The sequence below is a fragment of the Poeciliopsis prolifica genome, unplaced genomic scaffold (assembly GCF_027474105.1).
Source record: "Poeciliopsis prolifica strain line A6 unplaced genomic scaffold, Auburn_PproV2 SCAFFOLD201, whole genome shotgun sequence".
Taxonomy (NCBI): Eukaryota; Metazoa; Chordata; class Actinopteri; order Cyprinodontiformes; family Poeciliidae; genus Poeciliopsis; species Poeciliopsis prolifica.
In genome coordinates this window covers 88,905-108,896 of record NW_026562576.1, presented here as the reverse complement: position 1 = coordinate 108,896, position 19,992 = coordinate 88,905, and the positions used below count along the sequence as shown (strand labels likewise).

General features: G+C 34.3%; 1 protein-coding gene across 1 annotated transcript; it reads left to right on the top strand.

Moving 5' to 3' along the window:
* The first annotated feature begins 3,149 nt into the window (after positions 1 to 3,149).
* LOC129356848 (uncharacterized) lies at positions 3,150 to 17,998 on the top strand. Its single transcript, XM_055026394.1, has 10 exons — positions 3,150 to 3,164; positions 5,797 to 5,843; positions 6,390 to 6,998; positions 8,448 to 9,082; positions 9,199 to 9,918; positions 11,157 to 13,014; positions 13,826 to 14,002; positions 14,850 to 15,026; positions 15,309 to 15,355; positions 15,643 to 17,998. The coding sequence occupies exons 4-10, from the start codon at positions 8,536 to 8,538 to the stop codon at positions 16,368 to 16,370; spliced, it is 4,254 nt and encodes a 1,417-aa protein (XP_054882369.1). The 5' UTR covers positions 3,150 to 3,164; positions 5,797 to 5,843; positions 6,390 to 6,998; positions 8,448 to 8,535; the 3' UTR covers positions 16,371 to 17,998.
* The last annotated feature ends 1,994 nt before the right edge of the window (positions 17,999 to 19,992 follow it).

Genomic DNA, 19,992 nt, shown 5'->3' with positions numbered 1-19,992 from the left:
GGTGTTTTTAAATTAGTGTATAACTAGTAGCATACATCACTAATAGATCTAGTAATTAAATAATGTGCCAGGGCTGAACAATTAATCAAAATTTTATCAAAATTGCAATACAGCCTACTGCAATTTTCAAATCACAGGAGGTACAACATGTCTTAAATCTTAAAAAAATATTTTAAATGAAATGTTCTACTGCAAAAATGTCCTGGCCTACACATCATAATCTAGAGACTTAAAAAAATAAATACGTTACACATCCCTGCAAGAATCACGCCATAATCATCTTAATTTTCCAATGAAAATAGAGCTCTATAATATACCAACTATGGATGAATACCTCATCCAAACCAACTACAAAAAATGAAGTATCGTTTTAAGATGATAGACAAAACATGAAACAGATTTTTAAGGTAATATGCAGATCAACAAATGCCAAACAATAAATATTAATGTCAAAATGCCCAAAACGGACTAACGAAGCATTTCTCTCAGTCTCTCTGTGGCAGCAGTCAGTACGAAGCTCTACGTACTGATTTCAACCCAACATTCACAGACGCATCTCACTGTGACTGTTTATCTGTCAGTGTGAGCTGCAACCACAGTTTGAAAGCAACGTTTTTCCGAGAAAACAGGAAAAACGAGGAAGCCCATTTGTGCCATCTGAATGTAACTAACGTAACGTTAATGGAGAGCCTCAGTGAGAGCCGGTGAACTTGGGTTTAGCAAAACACCAGCCACTGTGCTCAAATCACAATAACAGACGTTCCATGAAAATAACGCCAAATTAAAAGAAGAAAGATAACTGCGCACTTTGTCTCAAAATGTAAAAATGCAGATTTTTCTTCCGAAATGTGTAACGTTATAAAAACTGATTAGAAATCAGCTTTTAACATGCTACTTGAGTAAAAATGTTACTTGAGTACATTTTAATTGTAAAAACTAAATGCAGTAACTTTAAACGAAACTCTTAACTTGATTACCCTCTCACCGTTGAAAACAACGTCTGTTCCTCCATTATGGAGCCCAAACATGCTAGCTAGCTTGTTGTGTGGGGAGGGGGAGCTTGAGCTGAGGCCAAAAAACTACATTAAATAAAAGAGTAGCTTGTATTCTACGGCCACTATATATCGGTATTACGTTAGTCACATTAAATTGTGACAGAGACTACTTTTTCAATCATTGCGATGTATTTAGTCAAATCAAAGACTTCGAATCCTTCACACTATAACTTTAAAGTTGCCATGTTTGGTCATTTGCAGTAAATTAAGACAATGTTTAACTGCTACAAACACTTGAATTGTTTAACTAAGAACAATTAAAACATGTCTTACCTTTAAGCAAACGGTAGTCCATGAAATGCCAAGCAGGATGGATGTTCAAATGCCTTGGGGCGGGAAAAATAAAGGCCTCCCAATGAGTAAAATTTATCAATTTTCTGCACTTTTGACTTTACCAATGAAAATAAATAAATTCTACTTATTGTTTTTCTGCTGATTTTATTGAAATAAAAACCGAGTAGAATGCAATTAAAATATATTCAAAATTTGGTTAATTCAGCTCAGTGAGATTCAAATTGCACAAAGTCTTTTTTATTATGTATAGTTTGCTCTTATTTATTTAGCAAATATTACTAAACCCTGATCACACTTTTTTCAGTGTAGTTAATTCTGCTCAAAACATAGTTCATAGCTTTTGAGACTTTTGAAAATGATTTTAATCCGCAGAGCATTATGTTTATTGTAAAATACTGTTGCAGTCTGAACTTGTTCTGCTTTGGTATAAATGGTCAAAGACCTTTCCTTGAAGCCATTATTTCCTAATTTAATTAAAATTGATACTCTTGGTAAGTGAATTCTGGTCAAAAGATAGTCAATAGTTTTTTAGACTTTTGAACATTATTTTAATGCAAAGAGCATTTCTGGAAACTCTGCTTTCATCTATCAACTTCAACTTTTTGTATTTTTTGCATTTTCACATAAAATGTTCACTTGATTTTTGTTAATTTCTCATTTGTTAAGCATTTACAGTATAGCTTGCCTACATTATCTGCATTATGAGTCGGATCAAATAATGAACCAGACGTGTGACCGAAAAGTTTCAGACTCAAGTTGTGTGGGCATGTAGCTTCATCAGCAGTGAAATGGAGAAATAACAACATTCTCAGCAATAAGTCAATGATTTCTAATAGTCATAGGTCATAAAAGATGCAGCTTGTATGGCTGCATTGATTATTGAAAGATAGTCATAAAAGATGTTATCTTTTTAGGCCCACAGGTTGCATTGGGCCAAAGTACTGAAAGAGTACTGGGAGTTTTGTCCCTGATATTATTTTTACTGGATTCCTGTTTATGTTCTGCTGAAATTAATTTTATTGCAAAGTGACTCGAGACATTCATTAATTACTGCGACATAAATTGAATCATTACTGATTTGTTTTTTTTTTAAATGTTATTGCAAACAGAAAAACATGATAGATTCATTACTTACAATATTTAAAAATTAGTTTTATGCAAAAGTGTCTCTTTTCTACCCTAAACGGACAATCATCCTAGGGGAAGCAAACCCATAATTTCAAATATTTTTTAAAAATATGTATGAAAGTGTGTCATTTTAGCCCAGATACATCGGAAAATGGAAATGAAATAATTTCCAATTATATACATGAGTCTGCCCATTTAGCGGATAATTTAATAATTTCTAATTAAATATAAATATAACTAATAATTGCTGTAGACAGGCGAGAAGAGCATTATTTATTGCAACATTCTGACTTTATTCTATTAATTCAATCTGGAGAGACTCAGACACAGAAAGAAAGCAATTAGAAAAGTTTATTGACAGCATAAATTAAGTTTTTGGCGCTCAGGCCCCGGCTAAGGACATCGAGCTATGATTGCGATGAGCTCGGATGAGCATTCCCGATGCTGATAGGAATGTCATCCCCCGGGACCCGACCTGTAGGTCGGTGAATGAAGTATGCCTGGAGAGCCAGGACAGTGGAGGTGCAGAAGGGCTGGAGGTGGGTTGAGCGCAGCAGCGAAGCGGAAGACGCCTTGGATGGATGTCCTTATCAACTGGGGCATGGTCGGTGATTGGCCGTGACATGGCTTGGTCCAGTGATGATAGGTCGTCGGTGATTAGCGGGATGCGGCAATTAGATGATGCAGGTTGGACTAAAAGTCTTCCAGTTTGAATTTACGCCTGGGCTTCTTTTTAAGAATGAAACTATTTCAATGGAAAGAGCATTATGTTCATTGGAAAATTACGCAAAGAAATATAAACAGAAACAATGACAAGACATAGTTGAAATAAAAATCAGGTGGATAGTTTTAACTCGAAAGTCATGCTCATAGGAAAACATGCATCAAGCAACATGCACTAATATTTTATTTGAAGATATAATTGCAAGTTATTTCTTATTTTAATGTAAATTGATCTTCTTGGTATGTTTTGCAGAAATAAATTAAAAGATTGAATCATTTTTAGTAATACAGAATAAAGTTACCAAATTTTTTTTTCAATGGTTTTGTTTAATTTTGGTCCATTCTGTTTTTCAAAGGAAAATCTTTCACCCTGAATATTATTTTCTCAGCTGTTTTGGTTTTGTTGTTGATTTTATAAAGCATTGCACTATTTACTTTTGTGGACAGAACTTAAATGCACATCTAAATAGTATTTACATCTGACAAAATCTGTGGGCAATTAAATGATTACAAGTCAGACTGGGATTTAAATTTTTTCTTTGTTCAGCCATTGAAGTGAATCAGCCAAGAAAATTCAGGAAGCTTTTCATGTGCAACGTCATGTTTTGGTCATTTGTATTTTACATAAAATCATTCTATGAAAATCAGGATAATAAAAGTGAAGATCACTGAATAGAAAAATAAATTTTTTTTTTTTGCAAAGAAACCTGAAACTGTGTGAGTCAAAACCAATTAGTAGAAAAATGTATGTAGCTAATCAAATAACAAAAGAACCAAATTATTATTTTTATTGGAAACATGTACTGCAGTGTTTTGGTTTTAGAAACAGGTCTGGCACAAGGATCCAATATTCTCATCAAAGGACATAAAAGAAACTATTTTTTCTTTTGTGTTTAAGTTCACATGATGACAAAGAACCAGAGTCTCCTGGACCAACTGATGTTATTACGTCTTATGATGTGTGAAGGAAAGATATGTCAGCAAAGCATTCACAGACTAAAAGTTAATTTGATACAAAAAACGCTTTGCTGCCAGAAGAAGAACATATTTTATAATGTAAAAAAATGATGCTGAAAAAGTGAGTCCAAGAGGAATGAGATCTATAAACCATGATGTTCTGTAGGAGATGTTAAGATGGATCATTTTCTATTTCTTTATTAGGGAAGATTAATTAACAATCAGTACAAAACTGATGTGAGTCATCACAAAGTTTCTGTTTCTTGCACTGAAAAACTATAAAAGTGTTTGCTTAAACACTAACAGTCTCAATAATACGTATCAGTTATTCAAGTTTTGTGGCAATAAGTTGCTGCAGAGGTGCATAATAGTAAAGAGAATTAAAAAAAAAATTCTTACTTTTCCTCCTGATCTAAAAAGTAAGCCTACTTAACATGTCAAAGTATTTTTATCTAAGTTCCTAAGAGACTTAATACAATACATTCTTGAATTTTTGAAACAATAAATGTCTTGTTTTAAGATCCAATGGCTGATTACTTAAAAGTTAAGTGAGGTTAAAAATACATTTATTTTAATTATGTTTTTTGTGTTTGCTTTGAGTTTGCATTACCTAGTCATATATATTCAAATCAAAATTTTAACATATTTTTTAACACAAAACCACCAGGTTTAGCAAGTTTCTAGATGAAACTCTGCTATATCATCCATAAATTTTATCTTTAGTATACAAAAGACATAGTATAGATGGCTTTCTATAGTATAGCTTGCCTACATTCTCTGCAGTGTGAGTGAGATAAAATAATGTGATACAGAAGTGACTGAAAACTGTCAGATTCAAGTTGTGTGGGCATGTATCTTCATCCACAGTGAAAAGGTGAAGAAACAGCATCCTCAGCAATAAGTTTATCATTTATAATAGTCATAAGGCATTAAACATGCAGCTTTTAAAGATATATAATTTCTTCTTTTTGGAATTTTGCTGTTTTATACAATTGTTATCATTTCAATGCCTAAAACTTATTGATCCAACAAGTTGTTTTACCAGCCGGAAGTACGTGATTGCAATTTCATCTATTGAAAACCATGAATTGATCAAATAAACATGTTCAGTTCAAAAACTGTTTTTGTGAAATTATTGAATAAATAGACATATTAACTCAACGACAATTATATTTAATTGTTTTAATTGGTTGCTTAGGTTATGTTACCTATTCATATTTTTACAAAGTGATATTATATCAGTTTTCAAGTGTTTCAGGAACCTCCTTATCATTCATTTCACTTCTTTGAAAATATACTTCTTTACAAATATGGACTGTCAATGCTGACATTAGCGATGGGATATCTGTGCTTCCTGCAACAGGTTTTGCGTTAAGAAGGTATTTTAGTTTGAATATCTTCATGTTCCAGTCGGAAACTTTGTATGTAAAAAGAAAACAAAACAACAGCAAAAAAACCGATTAATTGCATAAATATTTTAAAATGTATGCAATTAATTGATTAAAATGAATACGATAAAGTCCTGGCCCCCGTGAAAATAAATTACAAATCCACTCTTAACTGAAACATGATCACTAAACTCATGTCCATTTGAATTAATGTAAAACAAAAGAGTTAAATATCTTGTATTTTTCTGCAGTGATTCTAATGACATCCAACCTGGAAATTCTGTTGCAGCTGACAAAGGTGAGCATGACTTAAAAAGAAAAGATGTTTTTAGTTCAACTGTCCATTGACTTTAGAGATTAATACATAGTCTTAATACATACTTATTAGAGATGAGTTATGTGTCAAATTATATTTTTTAATTGTAAAATTTGATTTTACTTGGGGCTTTTTTTTATGTTGTTTCTATTGCCACCAGAAAATAAAATTAATTGCTTCTATGAAGACCAAGTTTTTTTTTTCTCTCCATAAATTATAAAGCCTCAAATCTTGTGAATCTTTAACCAGTATTGGTAAGGTCTTATAATTGCAGCCCCTAATAAAATATAAAAAATACTTGATGTTTCAAGACAAAAATGTCTATGGTGTAAACTAATAATAATTTGCTCAGGTGACACTCAGTGAATCTTATCACTTTTCAGCTTAGTTTAAATTGTTGCCCGTAAGAAATGAGTGTTAGAGCGGATTATTGCTGAAAATATATTCTGAAGAGTGTTGGAAATCATTTGTATCAAATATGTTACGGTTATTCCTGTTGCTCACATAAATTTAATTTAAAATTTAAAGGAGAAGATCCCAAAGGAGCATTTTCAATGACAGAAGAAATTCCTTCCAAGGTCAATCGACAGGAAAGTGAGATAGTGATGTTTGAAAGTGGGAAAAAGAACCTAATCACGCCCAAGAATTTATTTACCAACAATAAATCTCAAACTTCCAAAATTTCTGTGCGAACTGTACTGATGAAAGGAGTTCCTGGTGTTGGTAAAACTTTTCAAACAAAAATGTTCATGAAGGACTGGGAAAACAAAAAATCTAACCAACACATAAAGGCTTTAGTGACCCTTGATTTCCCTGAGCTGAATAGAAAGAAGGATGAAGTAAAAAGCATGGAATCTCTGTTGAATGATTTCTTCAACAACAAAAAAGTTAATGTCTCCAAAGACGACAAGAAAAAGATATGTTTCATTCTTGATGGTCTGGAAAAATGCAAACTTCCTCTTGACTTTGAAAACAACAAAGAAGTTAAAGACTTGAAGGAAGAAGCATCAATGGATGAGCTGCTAACAAATTTGATCAAAGGAAATCTGCTTCCTGAAGCTCATATTTGGATAATTTCTCAACCAAAAGGAGTTAAGATTCCTTCTGAATATATTGACAGAACAGTTCTCTGTCAAGGTAAGAATATCCATCTAAATTAAACTTGGCTTGTACACAAAATGATCATTTTTGTTGACTTTATTCTAGACTTATATTAAATTTTTATGACTTAAATCAATTAAAAGTAATAAAATAATCCTGTTGCTGCAAATTGTAAAATAAAGAAGAATTATCATGGAAAAGCAAACAGCTTTTACACCAAGTTATTTTCTCCCTTATATTAAATTGGTAAAGCCTCATAAATATTTTTATACCTGGGTTGTTTGGGCAGCTCATCATTGACCCACTTTGTTTTTGTATTAAAAAATGTTAAAGGTTGACAGAAAATTTGAAAACATGTGAAATTGGAAGACATTATTGCTAATACTTGAGCACCAGCTAAAAAAGGCTAACAAAAAATGCAATTAAATATGTTCTTTGCAGTTAATTACTAATTAAGTAATTTGCCATCATATTTACAAAACATACATTATGCTGATCTAGCAAAAAGTAAAGAAAAGGAAAATAAATGTTTTTGTAAAATTGACAATGATAAAAATAATTTGTATTTCTAACTAAATATTCTTAGGGTACAAAATGTATCTATTTACTGTAAATTTTACTGTGTTATGGAATTTTCTTTACTCCAACCATTTTGCATAATAATGTCTTGAGCTATCTGCATTTTACTGGTTGTGATTGGTTTTTATACTGCATAGAATTTTATGTCGTACTTTTTGCCCATTTAGTATGTTATTATTGATTCTCTTAATATAGTTTAGATTTTTACATATAAGCAACTCTACATGTTTTGAGTGTTTTGCCACTTTGCTGCTGTTACTCTGAAATGTTTCCAATGTGGGACAATGAAAGATATTTCTATTCTATTTTATCAAGTTACACTCACACATACAGAATCAAGGACATGCCAGAACAAAGTGGAGCTAACATGTATCAGATGTAAATGCACATGCTGCTTATTGTTCGTTCACAAACATATTTGCAATCACATAAGCCTCACTGTGGGCTCAGTGTGAACCTCTAAAAGATTAACTTTATCTCACCTTTAATGCAGTCGCTCTTAGAGATTTGAATTGAGTGTATTTGAGCCGAGCAAGCAGTGGGTTTTAATACCTGGTGCATATGTTGCTGCAGTTTCTCCAAAAAGATAGCCTTCCTATAACAATCACTAACATGCTGGTAGAGGTAAACCAGCTCTGCAAGAGCACTTTCCAAATACACCATTTTGAGTGAAATACGTTGTGCACAATCCACAGCGAGTTAGAGAAATTTGGAGGTGCACAATAAATATTATTTTACTGGCAATAGTTCAGTGCATCTTATTGTTATTTAGCTGAGTTTAAATTGTTTCTGGAAGAAATGCAGATTTTTTATGCAATATTTCTGAAGGTGGTGTTTTTAACACTGCTTAAAATATCAAGTTATTGTTATTCTTGTTATTCACATATCATATTTTTTCAATAATAGGAGATGACAAGAAAGACAAATACCTGAAGGAAGTCATTCTTGAGGAGTGGGTCAACAGGAAAGTGACCCAAAACTCTCTGAGATAGTGATGTTTGAAAGTGGGAAAAAGAACCTAATCATGCTCAAAGATTTATTTACCAACAATAAATCTTTGATTTCCAAAATTCCTGGTATGTCCAAAAATGTGCGAACTGTACTGATGAAAGGAGTTCCTGGTGTTGGTAAAACATTCCAAACAAAAATGTTCATGATTGACTGGGCAAAAGAAAACTCCAACAAACACATAAAAGCTTTAGTGACCTTTGATTTCACTGAGTTGAATTCAATGAAGGATGAAGTAAAAAACATGAAATCTCTGCTGAATGATTTCTTCAGAAAGAAAAATGCTGTTTTCAAAGATGAGAAGAAAAAGATATGTTTCATTCTTGATGGTCTGGAAAAATGCAAATTTCCTCTTGACTTTGTAAACAACAAAGAAGTTAAAGACTTGAAGGAAGAAACATCAATGGATGAGCTGCTAACGAATCTGATCAAAGGAAATCTGCTTCCTGAAGCTCATATTTGGATAATTTCTCAACCAAAAGGAGTTGATAAGATTCCTCCTGAATATATCAACAGAACTGTTCTCTGTCAAGGTAAGAATATTTATCTAAATCAATTACACTTAATTTTGCTTCTATCCATTTTTGTTTATTTTCTTTAAGACTTATATGATTTTACCTTGTTGTACAACTTTGTTTTGTCTGATTAGAAACATATGAACAACAGAAGAAATTGGAGTCACGTCTGAGAAATAGATTTCTGGAAGAAATCACTGATGAAAAAGATGAAACCAGTCATCCAAACCAGAAAACAACAGAACATATCATCAGAAGAGAAAATGGCTCTGAAGAAAGAGAAAGTAAACAAAACAATCTTACAAAAGTGAATCAACTTTCTGAGATCTTCAAAGATGTGAAAGGAAAGAAAACTAGAACAGTGATGACCATTGGAGAAGCTTTCACAGGCAAATCTTTTCATATGAAAAAAATTATAAGAGAATGGTCTAAAATGGAAAATGAGAAAAGGTCATTTTTCACCTGGATCACAAGTCAATTCTCTAGCCAGGCAAAACCTGCAGAACTTTTGTTTCTTATTAACTTCTCAATACTCAACTCGATAAAAATGAATATCAGTTTCTTTGAGCTTCTTAATCACTTCTACAAGGAGACCAAAGATATCATCATCTCTGACTATTGCCAGTTAAATATTTTATTTCTCTTGGATGGACTTGATGAATACCAACATTGTTTAGACTTTGAAAACAATGAAATCTTGACTGATGTCAGAGAACAAACATCAGTCAATGTGTTACTAACAAACCTTATCAGAGGAAACCTGCTGCCAGAGGCCCAGATCTGGATAACGTCTCAGCCTCCAGCTGATGAGAAAATCCCTGATGGTTTCATTGACAGACTGACAGAAATACGAGGTAAGATCTGCTGATGCAAATTTCACACAATTAGATTGAACTTTAATGTATTTTCTGACATTTAAAACTGTTCCAGGTACCAGGATGTAAAATAAACTGATACTTAAGTTTCATTTATTAAAAATAGAGCAAGTTGATAAAAACAAACACAAAAAACAAATTTAAAAAGCACAAAATCCACTCTAAGTCTGACAGTTTAAAGAAACAATGATTAAAACTATCTCCACAAAATAGTAAAATCAGATTAAAAAAATATAATTCTAAAATAAACTTATGTACTCCACAAAAAGCCATTGCTAACAATTGTTTTTTTTCTCAGCTTCATTTGTCATATGATCTTGAGACAATATTATTTTCCGCTGCTCATTAAGTCCTTCCAAAGATGGATTCATTAATTTGTAAACAGTGCATTGCAGTGCGATATCTGTGTATTTCTTCTTTTCATTTTTTTGCTTTGATATGGTGGACCTGTAGTGAAAACCACATCAACAAATCATTCAATAAATCACTAAATACAAATAAAAATTGAAAGACCATAACATATTCATTCACAAATACTCATGAATAATTTTGTATTGCAAAGGTGATACAAAATTAGGTGTTGATAATAAGTCATTTTCAACACCTATTTCTAAGCTCAGCTGAAGCAAAAACCTTAAATTATTTCTTCAAGGTTGGAGGCTGAAAGGCAGAGCTGTTCCTTCATGCAGAAGTCGACGTTGCTTTACTAGTCGAATGTTATGACACACTTCTCATACAGTTATATTGAGTTACAATCCATTTCCAGATGTTTATTGGTCCACACATGACGCATTCACTCTTTGCATATCAGGTACTCAGTCATTCTTGGTGCATTCACTGACCATCTGCACCATAAAATATTTAAGCAGTGTTTATGAAACTCATATTTTTAATTCAACCCATGACAGCAAGAACTTGCTTTGACAAAAATCTATTTTCCCACATATATTTTGAGTGATCTACAGCAACATCTGTAGTTTTAAGTTTAAATCTACAGTGTGGTTGGATTTTCAGCATTAACATTACATAAATACCCTATAAACAGAAAATTGCACAAGTTTAGTTTTAGTTTTTCATTTGTCACACTGGAACTGGCCAATGTTTGCGATTAGTAATCTTTTATTGTGTGTGTTTTAGTCTTTGTCAAAAGAATATATAAAATTGTTTCAAAAGTATTTAATCTATATTTTTTGTTTATCTACATTGTATTTTTTCAGAGAAGCCTGATATCACAAGTCAAAGAAAACTCAAAAGTCAACTAAAAGATCAATTCACCAGTGTGTCTGAAGGGATTGATGGACAGAAGACCTCAGCTCTTCTCAAAGAGGTTTTCACTGACCTCTACATCACAGAAGGAGAGCGTGCTCAGAATGAAGCCATGCAGATTCAGGATGCAAATTTCAAGACGACAAATGAAGAAACATCTATTAAATACTGTAACATCTTCAAACCTGCAAATAGTGATCAAAACATTAAGACTGTGCTCACCGTTGGAGTGGCAGGAATAGGAAAAACATTTGCCTCAATGAAGTACATACTTGACTGCGCAGAGAGCAAAGTGACAGAAAACATTTTTTTCATTTTTCCACTTCCATTCCGAGAGCTAAATCTGAGAGCAGATAAAGAATGCAGTCTAGAAGATCTGATTCATCAGTTCTTCCCAGCAATGAGGACTTCTGAAATAACTGATTATGACAAATACAAGATTCTGATTGTTCTGGATGGTTTTGATGAATGTCGTCTTGATCTTGAGTTCAATGAAACAAATAAATTGCGTGATGTCACAACATCAACCTCGATAAATCGTCTGTTGTCAAATCTTATACTGGGAAATTTGCTCCCTAAAGCTCAAATCTGGATCACTTCTCAACCTGCAGCATCCAACAACATTCCTCCAGAAAAAGTTGATCGAATGACAGAAGTGAGAGGATTTAATGATGAGCAAAAGGAAAAATATTTCATGAAACGATTCAGTGATGAGAAGGTGGCTGAAAAAATCTTGTCATATGTGAAGAAATCAAGAATTCTTTACATAATGTGTCACATTCCTATTTTCTGTTTCATCACATCAAAGGTTTTGGAGGACTTTGTTGAAAGAAACAAAAATGATGGACTGACAAGAAACAAAGTTTATAGACTGCCAAGAAACAAAAATGATAGACTGCCAAGAAATCAAGATGATGGACTGCCAAAAACTCTGACTGACATGTACACACATTTCCTTTTGCTTCAGCGCAGACAAACAAAAGCAAAATACAACACAGATCAGTCAACCTCTGAAACCTCTGGAACAGAAACATCTTGTGATAAAACTAATGATGAAACAATCATGTCTTTGGGGAAACTTGCTTTCAAAGGGCTGAAGGAGAAAAACCTTCTCTTTAGTGAGGAAGACTTGACCAGTTGTGGGACTGATGTAACCAAAGCTGCTGTTTTCTCTGGGTTGTTAACTCAGATCAAAAGAGAAAATCACGAGCTTTACCCTCAGAAGCTGTTTTGCTTTGTCCATAAAAGCATTCAAGAGTACATGGCAGCTCTCCATGTCTTCCACTCATTTAATAGCAAAGGGGAAAATGTGTTCATAGAACCAACTTCAGCATCCTCAGACCCAATTGCCTCAGAGTTTTATAAGAATGCAGTGGACATGGCTTTTGAGAATGAACATGGGGACTGGGACATGTTCCTTCGCTTCCTACTGGGTCTCTCTGTGGAATCTAATCAGGATTTACTTCAAGATCTGATTGATAAGAGTGAAAAACACAAAGATGCTAGTAAGGAAGCAGCAGAGTACATCAAGAAGAAGATCAAAGAGAACAGTGACCCAGAGAAAAACCTTAATCTTTTCTACTGTCTTGATGAGCTGAATGACCACAGCCTTGTTCAGGAAATCCAAAATTATCTTAAATCAGAAGAAAAACCTTTTGAAACTTTCACTGCTTCTCAGTGGTCAGCTTTAATCTTTGTGCTGCTGACATCAGATCAAAACCTTGACGTGTTTGATCTTAAGAAATACCTGAAATCAGAGAAAGTTCTTCTGGGATTGATGCCAGTGGTCAAAGTCTCAAACACTACTTTGTAAGTATTTTTATAAAACAGCTACTTTTACATTTATTATCATTTACTTTTAAGGCTATCATAAATTAATGTCTTCATACAAATGCCATACTTCCATCAGTTTGAACATTGATGAAACAAACTCACTCAATCATAATCTTCACCTCAACAAGAGAAAGCTGCAAAATATTATTGTAAAAATACTCTAAGTTGCTTCCAAGTAGTGTTTACTATAGTTTACTAGTTCAAAACAATACTTCATGTTACTTTTGTCATGAATTGTGGTGGTGGAGATGGTGAGGCAGACGCTGGAGGCCCAGGTAAGATGAGTGATGTAGATTTATTAACCAAAACAACAGTCGATAAGTCTGCAGCCAGGCAGCACACCGGTAGCAACTGGTCTAACAGGCGGCTCAAAACAAACGACAAACTACGACAAACGACAACTTATGACAAGGACCCGACGAGGAACAAAGGACACAGGAGGGACAAAATACACTGAGGGTAATCAAGGGAACAAGACACACCTGGGAACAATCAAGGGGAAGACAGGACAACGAGAAGAACACAGGACACAGAAAACTCAAATAAACACAACAGAAACACGTGGAACATGACAACTTTCTTCATTGTGATAAAAATATTAGTATTACACATGAGAGTTGGCTTTTCGCCTTTATCTAGTTTGACAACAAAGACATTATTGTCTTTTACTGTTGTTTAAAGCAAGACTTTTACTTTGTTCCTTCACTGTGATCCTTTGTTATTTTAGAAGAAAATCACACATGGGTTTGTCAATTTAACTTGTTTGTTTTCATGGATCTTTCTACAGACTGAGTTGGTGTGAGCTCTCTGAAGAATCTTGTGACGGTCTGACATCATCAGTGCTGACCAAACCATCCTCAAACCTCACAGTGCTGGACATGAGTCATAATGATTTACTGGATGCTGGAGTGATGCGACTTGCTGATGGGTTGAAACATATGAACTGTAAACTAGAGACTCTCAAGTAGGTTTTTATTCATGAAAGTAATATATTAACCAGTGTTACAGTTAGAAACTGTTTTGAGTTTATAAATTGGTTTGTCCCAAGACTTAAGGTTATTCTATGTGTTCGCAATTCTTGTTAGTGTTAAGTGTCAAGAAAATACAACAGTCCTATGAAAGTGGTACTGAGAATGATAAAACTAAAGTTTAGAGACAAACAGCCCATGTATAAATTAAATAATTTGAAAGTTTTCCTTTAAGGGTGACAGTGGCTCAACCTACCAGTTCCTATTCTGGAACCAGTAGGTTTCCAGTTTGAACACCATTGTGTTGTGGTTGTGGTAAAGACACGTCACCTGACTTTCCTTTTGCTGGTCAGAGGGCCTGATGGTTCATGACAGCTTCTCCTCTGTCAGACAGTTTCAGGGAAGCTGTGGCTATAATCTAGTATCTCGCTACCACTGGAGTGGAATGTGTGTGTGAATGATCAAATGTGGTATGAAACACTTTGGGATCCTATGAAACTGATATAATGCTCGGCAAGTTCAGGCCTTTACCATTTAAACCATAATTGAGTTTTACACCCAATTATATTCAAAGATTATTCAATGTCATGTTAGAAGCAATGTATGAGAAAATAATGGATTTATTGTTATCAAAAATAAGCTGCAATATATTCTAATGTCTTAAGACACCATATTTTGGACTCTCATAATTTGTAGGCCATAACCTTCAAAATTACAAAGAATTATTTCTATTCTTTGCAATTAATCTATATATCATACATACAGTATAAAATACTGGACTTTTATATCACAGTCAAATTTTGCTGAGCTCTATTTCTAATCCAAAATTGTGTCTTTGTGCAGGTTGGCAGGATGTCAGGTGACAGAGAAAGGCTGCATTTCTCTGGCTGAAGCTATTGAGTCCCATCAAAACTCATCTCTTAAACACTTGGACCTGAGTTACAATCATCCTGGAGACAATGGCATGAGGGCTCTCAATGCAATAGTTGAGGATCCAAGCAAGAAACTTGAGACAGTGAAGTGAGTAAATAAATCTGACATTACTTAGTACTATTATTAGAAAACTAGCTTAATTTAATGATGCACCATGTCTGAGTAGAGCCTTTGTAACAGCCAACATTTATTATTGGCTGAATAATAAATGTTATAGTCAAAGAGCTGGAATTAAACTTAATACACACAGTGTGTGGTGAATAAGATAAAAGCTTTCATAACTTGAAAAAGTAGGAATGAACTATTATCTAAAGACTTTCTGATTTTTTTCCAAAATAAAATGAATCTTTCTTGTCTTACTGTGCACAGCTTCAACCATGGAGGACAATGTCGACTAAAACCTGGTTGGAGGAAATGTGAGCTGTTTTTTCCCCTCAACAGTTTTACATTTTTGTATTACAAGATAAAACATGTTTATCTGAAAATGAAAGTTAGAACTTTATCATCACAAGGGTATTTAACAGGGTATAAAGATAAATTATGACTTTATATATAAGGAAATCACAAAATACTGTAAGACTCATAATTCTCCAAATTTAACAGATTTAATATTTAAATTTATGGATTCATTATTCACATTCTGAAACTGTCAATGCTTAAAGTTCCACAAAGCTTACTTAATTTTCTTCTTGAACACTTTCAGATGGTGTAAATCTTATGTTCGATAAGAACTCAGCAAACAGACGGATTGTTCTGAATGAAAACAACAAAAAAGCGAAAACTAATAATGATGTCAAGAAGTTGGAAATGCGAAATACAAGTGATGAACGATTCAGGAGGACCCAGGTATTTTGTGATAAAGGCCTGAAACGACTTTGTTACTGGGAAGTGGAATGGAAAGGCGTGGTGGGAATTGCTGTGGCATATAAAGATGTGGGTAGAAGCTGGAACCGTGATGGTGGTCTGGGAAGCAATGACAAGTCCTGGAGTTTGCTCTGCTCCGAGACCAAGACTGCGACCAAGACCAAGACCGAGACCAAGACCGACACCAAGACCAAAACCGAGACCAAGAGCAAGACCGAGACCAAGACCAAGACCGAGACCAAGACCAAGACCAAGACGGAGAACGAGACCAAGACGGAGAGCGAGAACAAAACCGAGACCAAGACCGCGACCAAGATGGAGACCAAAATCAAGAACGAGAACAAGACTGGATACAAAGCCTTGCATAAAAACAGAAAAAAAGAAATCAAAGTCCCTACATGCAACAAAATAGGTGTGTTTCTTGACTGGGAGGGAGGAACTCTAAGTTACTACAATATAACGTCAGAAGAGCGAAGCTTGATTCATACATTCAAAGCAAAATTCACAGCAGAGCTATTTCCAGCCTTCTGGTTTGAGAAAGGTTCTGTGACTTTGTGTGACCTGTAGATTTATGAGTGCACAAGTTAAAAAGGCTGTAAGCACTTAGAGTGGTATGAAAAGGTATTTGCCCCTTCCTGATTTCATGTTTTTGTTGCATATTTGTTAAACTTCAATATTTCAGAACATTAAACAATTTACATATTAGTCAAAGACAACACAATTAGACACAAAATGGAGTTTATAAATGAATGTGTTTATTATTATGAGAGGAAAAATTCCAGTGGTTTTCTTCTTGTGGTGTTTTTGCTGGCATATTTTAAATAAGTAATTTTCTAATGGCAGAGGCGTGGCCTCTGACCTTAACTGAGATAGTTTTTTGAATGTTCTTGTGGCGTCTTTTTAAACTTTTTTAGGTACTTTTCAACTAGGTCGCCTCTAATCAATACAGTATCAGATTAATTTTCCATCAGCTTTCAGCCTAGCTGTTCTCAGATTTTTATACTTACGTCAGGGGTAGTACTAGCAGCAAGTAGGGTTTGGCACCTAAACAATTTGATTGACAGCTGACCACATTGATTCATTGTCTCGTGAATTATTTCATTGAAAACTCCCAAAACTATTATAGTTTAGCTGTGAACTGCATACATGGTGACTATTATCAGAGAGCTGCTTAGAAAGAAGTGTGTAATTATAACTTTAATCACAAGCATCATCAGGAACTTGCATTAAGTTTTGCAGCAGAATGCATGATTTAGCAGCATATTGCTCTGAAGAACGGTAATTATATTTATATGTATCGCTAAATAATCAGCTGATCAGAGTCTAGCAATTAATTTATATAAGACAAAATTAAATATCTGGGTTTATCTGAGTTAATCAGAACCAGAACCTAGAAGTTCTCCATCGCTGAGTTGCTGCTCACGTCCTGCCCACAGTTGTGAGGAACAGAGTGGATAATGGAAAACATCACCTCCTGGGGTAAAACTGAACCACACATTAATCAGTGAAGGCTTAAATTGCCAGTGGAAAAAAAAACACTTTTGATGAGTCGTCGCCACACTGATAGGGTAATTTTATTCAGCCAGCCATTGCTGGGAAACTTCACAGCTGTTCAATGTTTTTACTATGTGAGGCTAAAGGCTTTTAAACACTGGAGATTCACTGAACAAGAAATGTGTTTTATGTTTGTGGCGAATGTGAGAACTAAAATAAAAGTAGATTCTAAAGCATCTCTGAAGGCTAAGTAAATTTAGACTGAATATTTTATACTATGTGAAACATTTTTTCTGCTGGATTTGTTATTATTTTATAGACAGGATTCTGTACTTTTACTTTAAACCAGTCAAAAGTTTTTATTGTTTTTATGTTTTTATTATTAATTAATTTGTAATGCACATTTTAAATTTTTACAAATACAAGCATGTTATTTAAACTATTTGATCAAATTAATGATATGTTAATTGTACCTTTTTATTCTTTGTTGACAACAAATTTGCTGATTGATAAAAATGACATCTAGCTTTTTTCCCCTTTCCTTGAGAAAACATGTATTTTATTATTTTTCCCCCAAGACATTTGTTAAAATATATTTTTAACTTGTTCAGAGTTCAATACATTTATTTTTACTATATTTTAACATGAAGTAATTTAAAATCTTTGAAAATATAAACATGTGCTGTATAGTTAATAAATAACTATTTACTACAAAGCCCTGTGTGTGTGTGTGGGTGTGTGTGTGTGTGTGTGGGTGTGTGTGTGTGGGGGGGGGGATGGGGAGGGGGGTGCATGTTTTTGTGTCTTTTGTAACAAAAATAGAGTCAGCTCTGAGTTCTGAAAACAGGTCAGGTCAGGGATTTTCAAATTCTGGCCTCAAGGCCCGATGACCTTCAACATTTTGATGTGTCCCTGATTCTACACAACTCTGTCCAGTGGCTGATCTACTAAGTGTGCAGTGAAGTTGTTGAGAGTCCTGCTAATTACCTAATTATTTGACTCTGGTATGCTGAAGCAGAAACGTATCTAAAATCTGCAGGACACCGGCCCTGAAGGCCTGGCTTTGTGGATCACTGGTTTAGGTGTTTCCCTTCTGCCGCATAGCTGACCTGAATACGTGGGTGCAGTAAAGCTGCAGTATGTAAATTTTTTTAAAAAACAACTTTTTTTACATATTTTTTAAAACGTCCAGTATATTGTGATAACAAGCCTCAGCACTATGCTCCCAGTGCTAACTAGAAACAACCAAACAGTCAGGAGGAGGGTGTCAGCGATGTCAATCATCCTTGTATATGACCTGCTCAACCCCCCTTCACCTTCTCCATTTGCTCTCTTCTACCAGCAGAGCCTGTCATGTATGTTCAGCACAGTATAGTGAATAAACAGTTTTTCTGGAAAGGTAAGTTGATTTTTCACCATATGCACATTTAGTAGCGTGTTTATTGTCAATTCTAGTACCTTCTGATTGTTTTTGACCACCAGCAGTGCAGTCAGTCAGATGACAATAGTAGCCCTGGGAGAAGATGGAGAAGCAAAATCTTGTGCAATGAGGAGAAAATCAGCTGCACTCCTCCAGCTAAGCCATCAAGAATATTTGCATGTAAAATTTTAAGCTCATACATGGAGATGCACACATGTGGGTTAGCAATGAAACACAAGACAATTAAAAAATGTCCAACTTTTGCTGATGTCACTGCTGTTGCTATCAAATTCTTATATACTGGAAGAGTTTTTGTGTGTTTTGGAGCTGACATGTCATGATACCAGTTGGTTAGCACACTGTATCAGCAGGTAAGAGACCGGTTGTAAAAGTTTCCAACCAAGGAATGAGAGTACAATTAATATATTAATATAATTAATATAATTGTATTGTTCTCAGGCTCCGTGGTTTATTTGTGTTCTAAACATAGTGGTGGAAGGTTAAACTGTGCTTTAATGCATTCACTTAAAAGTAGTTTGAATTCAAAGATAATGATTCCAGTTTATAATATCTGTAACATACATGCCATGAATTGTCCCTGTGTGTGATTAAATATGGATATAAAGTGCAGAGAACTGAAGGTAAATATTACCCAAGAAAATTCTGACAAAATATGATGTTAGAAGATTATTTCTGGAAAGCTAATGTTGATGTTGATGTCTATGATGGAATATGTCTACTGTTACAACCCCTCCGCGAGACCAATAAGGGTAAATTCTGGCGCCAGGTGTAACACAGAAATCAGTAATCTGAACAATTGATGTCAGTAGCAAAATATTGTTTATTTTGCAGTTCAGGTAAAACCTCAATCACAAGAGGTAAAAAACACTGGGAGGCTTTAAGCTTTCCAAGGCCAAAATAATGAACAAAAGACTCTCTGTTTTAACTATGAAATTAAAAAGAACTTTCTAGAGGTGAAGTGGAAAAAAGTACAAAATCTGAACTCCCTGTCTAACCACAAAACAGGAGAAAACAGTTAAACAAAATGGCAGAGAACCACTACCAGCTGCCACTGTGAATAGAAACACAATTTTAGTTAGACACCTGGGCTGCAATGACTGGTCCTGGAGTTTGCTTTGTTCCAAGACTGAATGTGTTGCCTTACATGGAACGGATCGACTCAATGTTAGGATTAAACCGTGCCATAAAATAGCCGTATTGCTTGACTGGCAGGTTGGTACACTGAGTTATTTTAACATGTCTTCTGGAAATCTG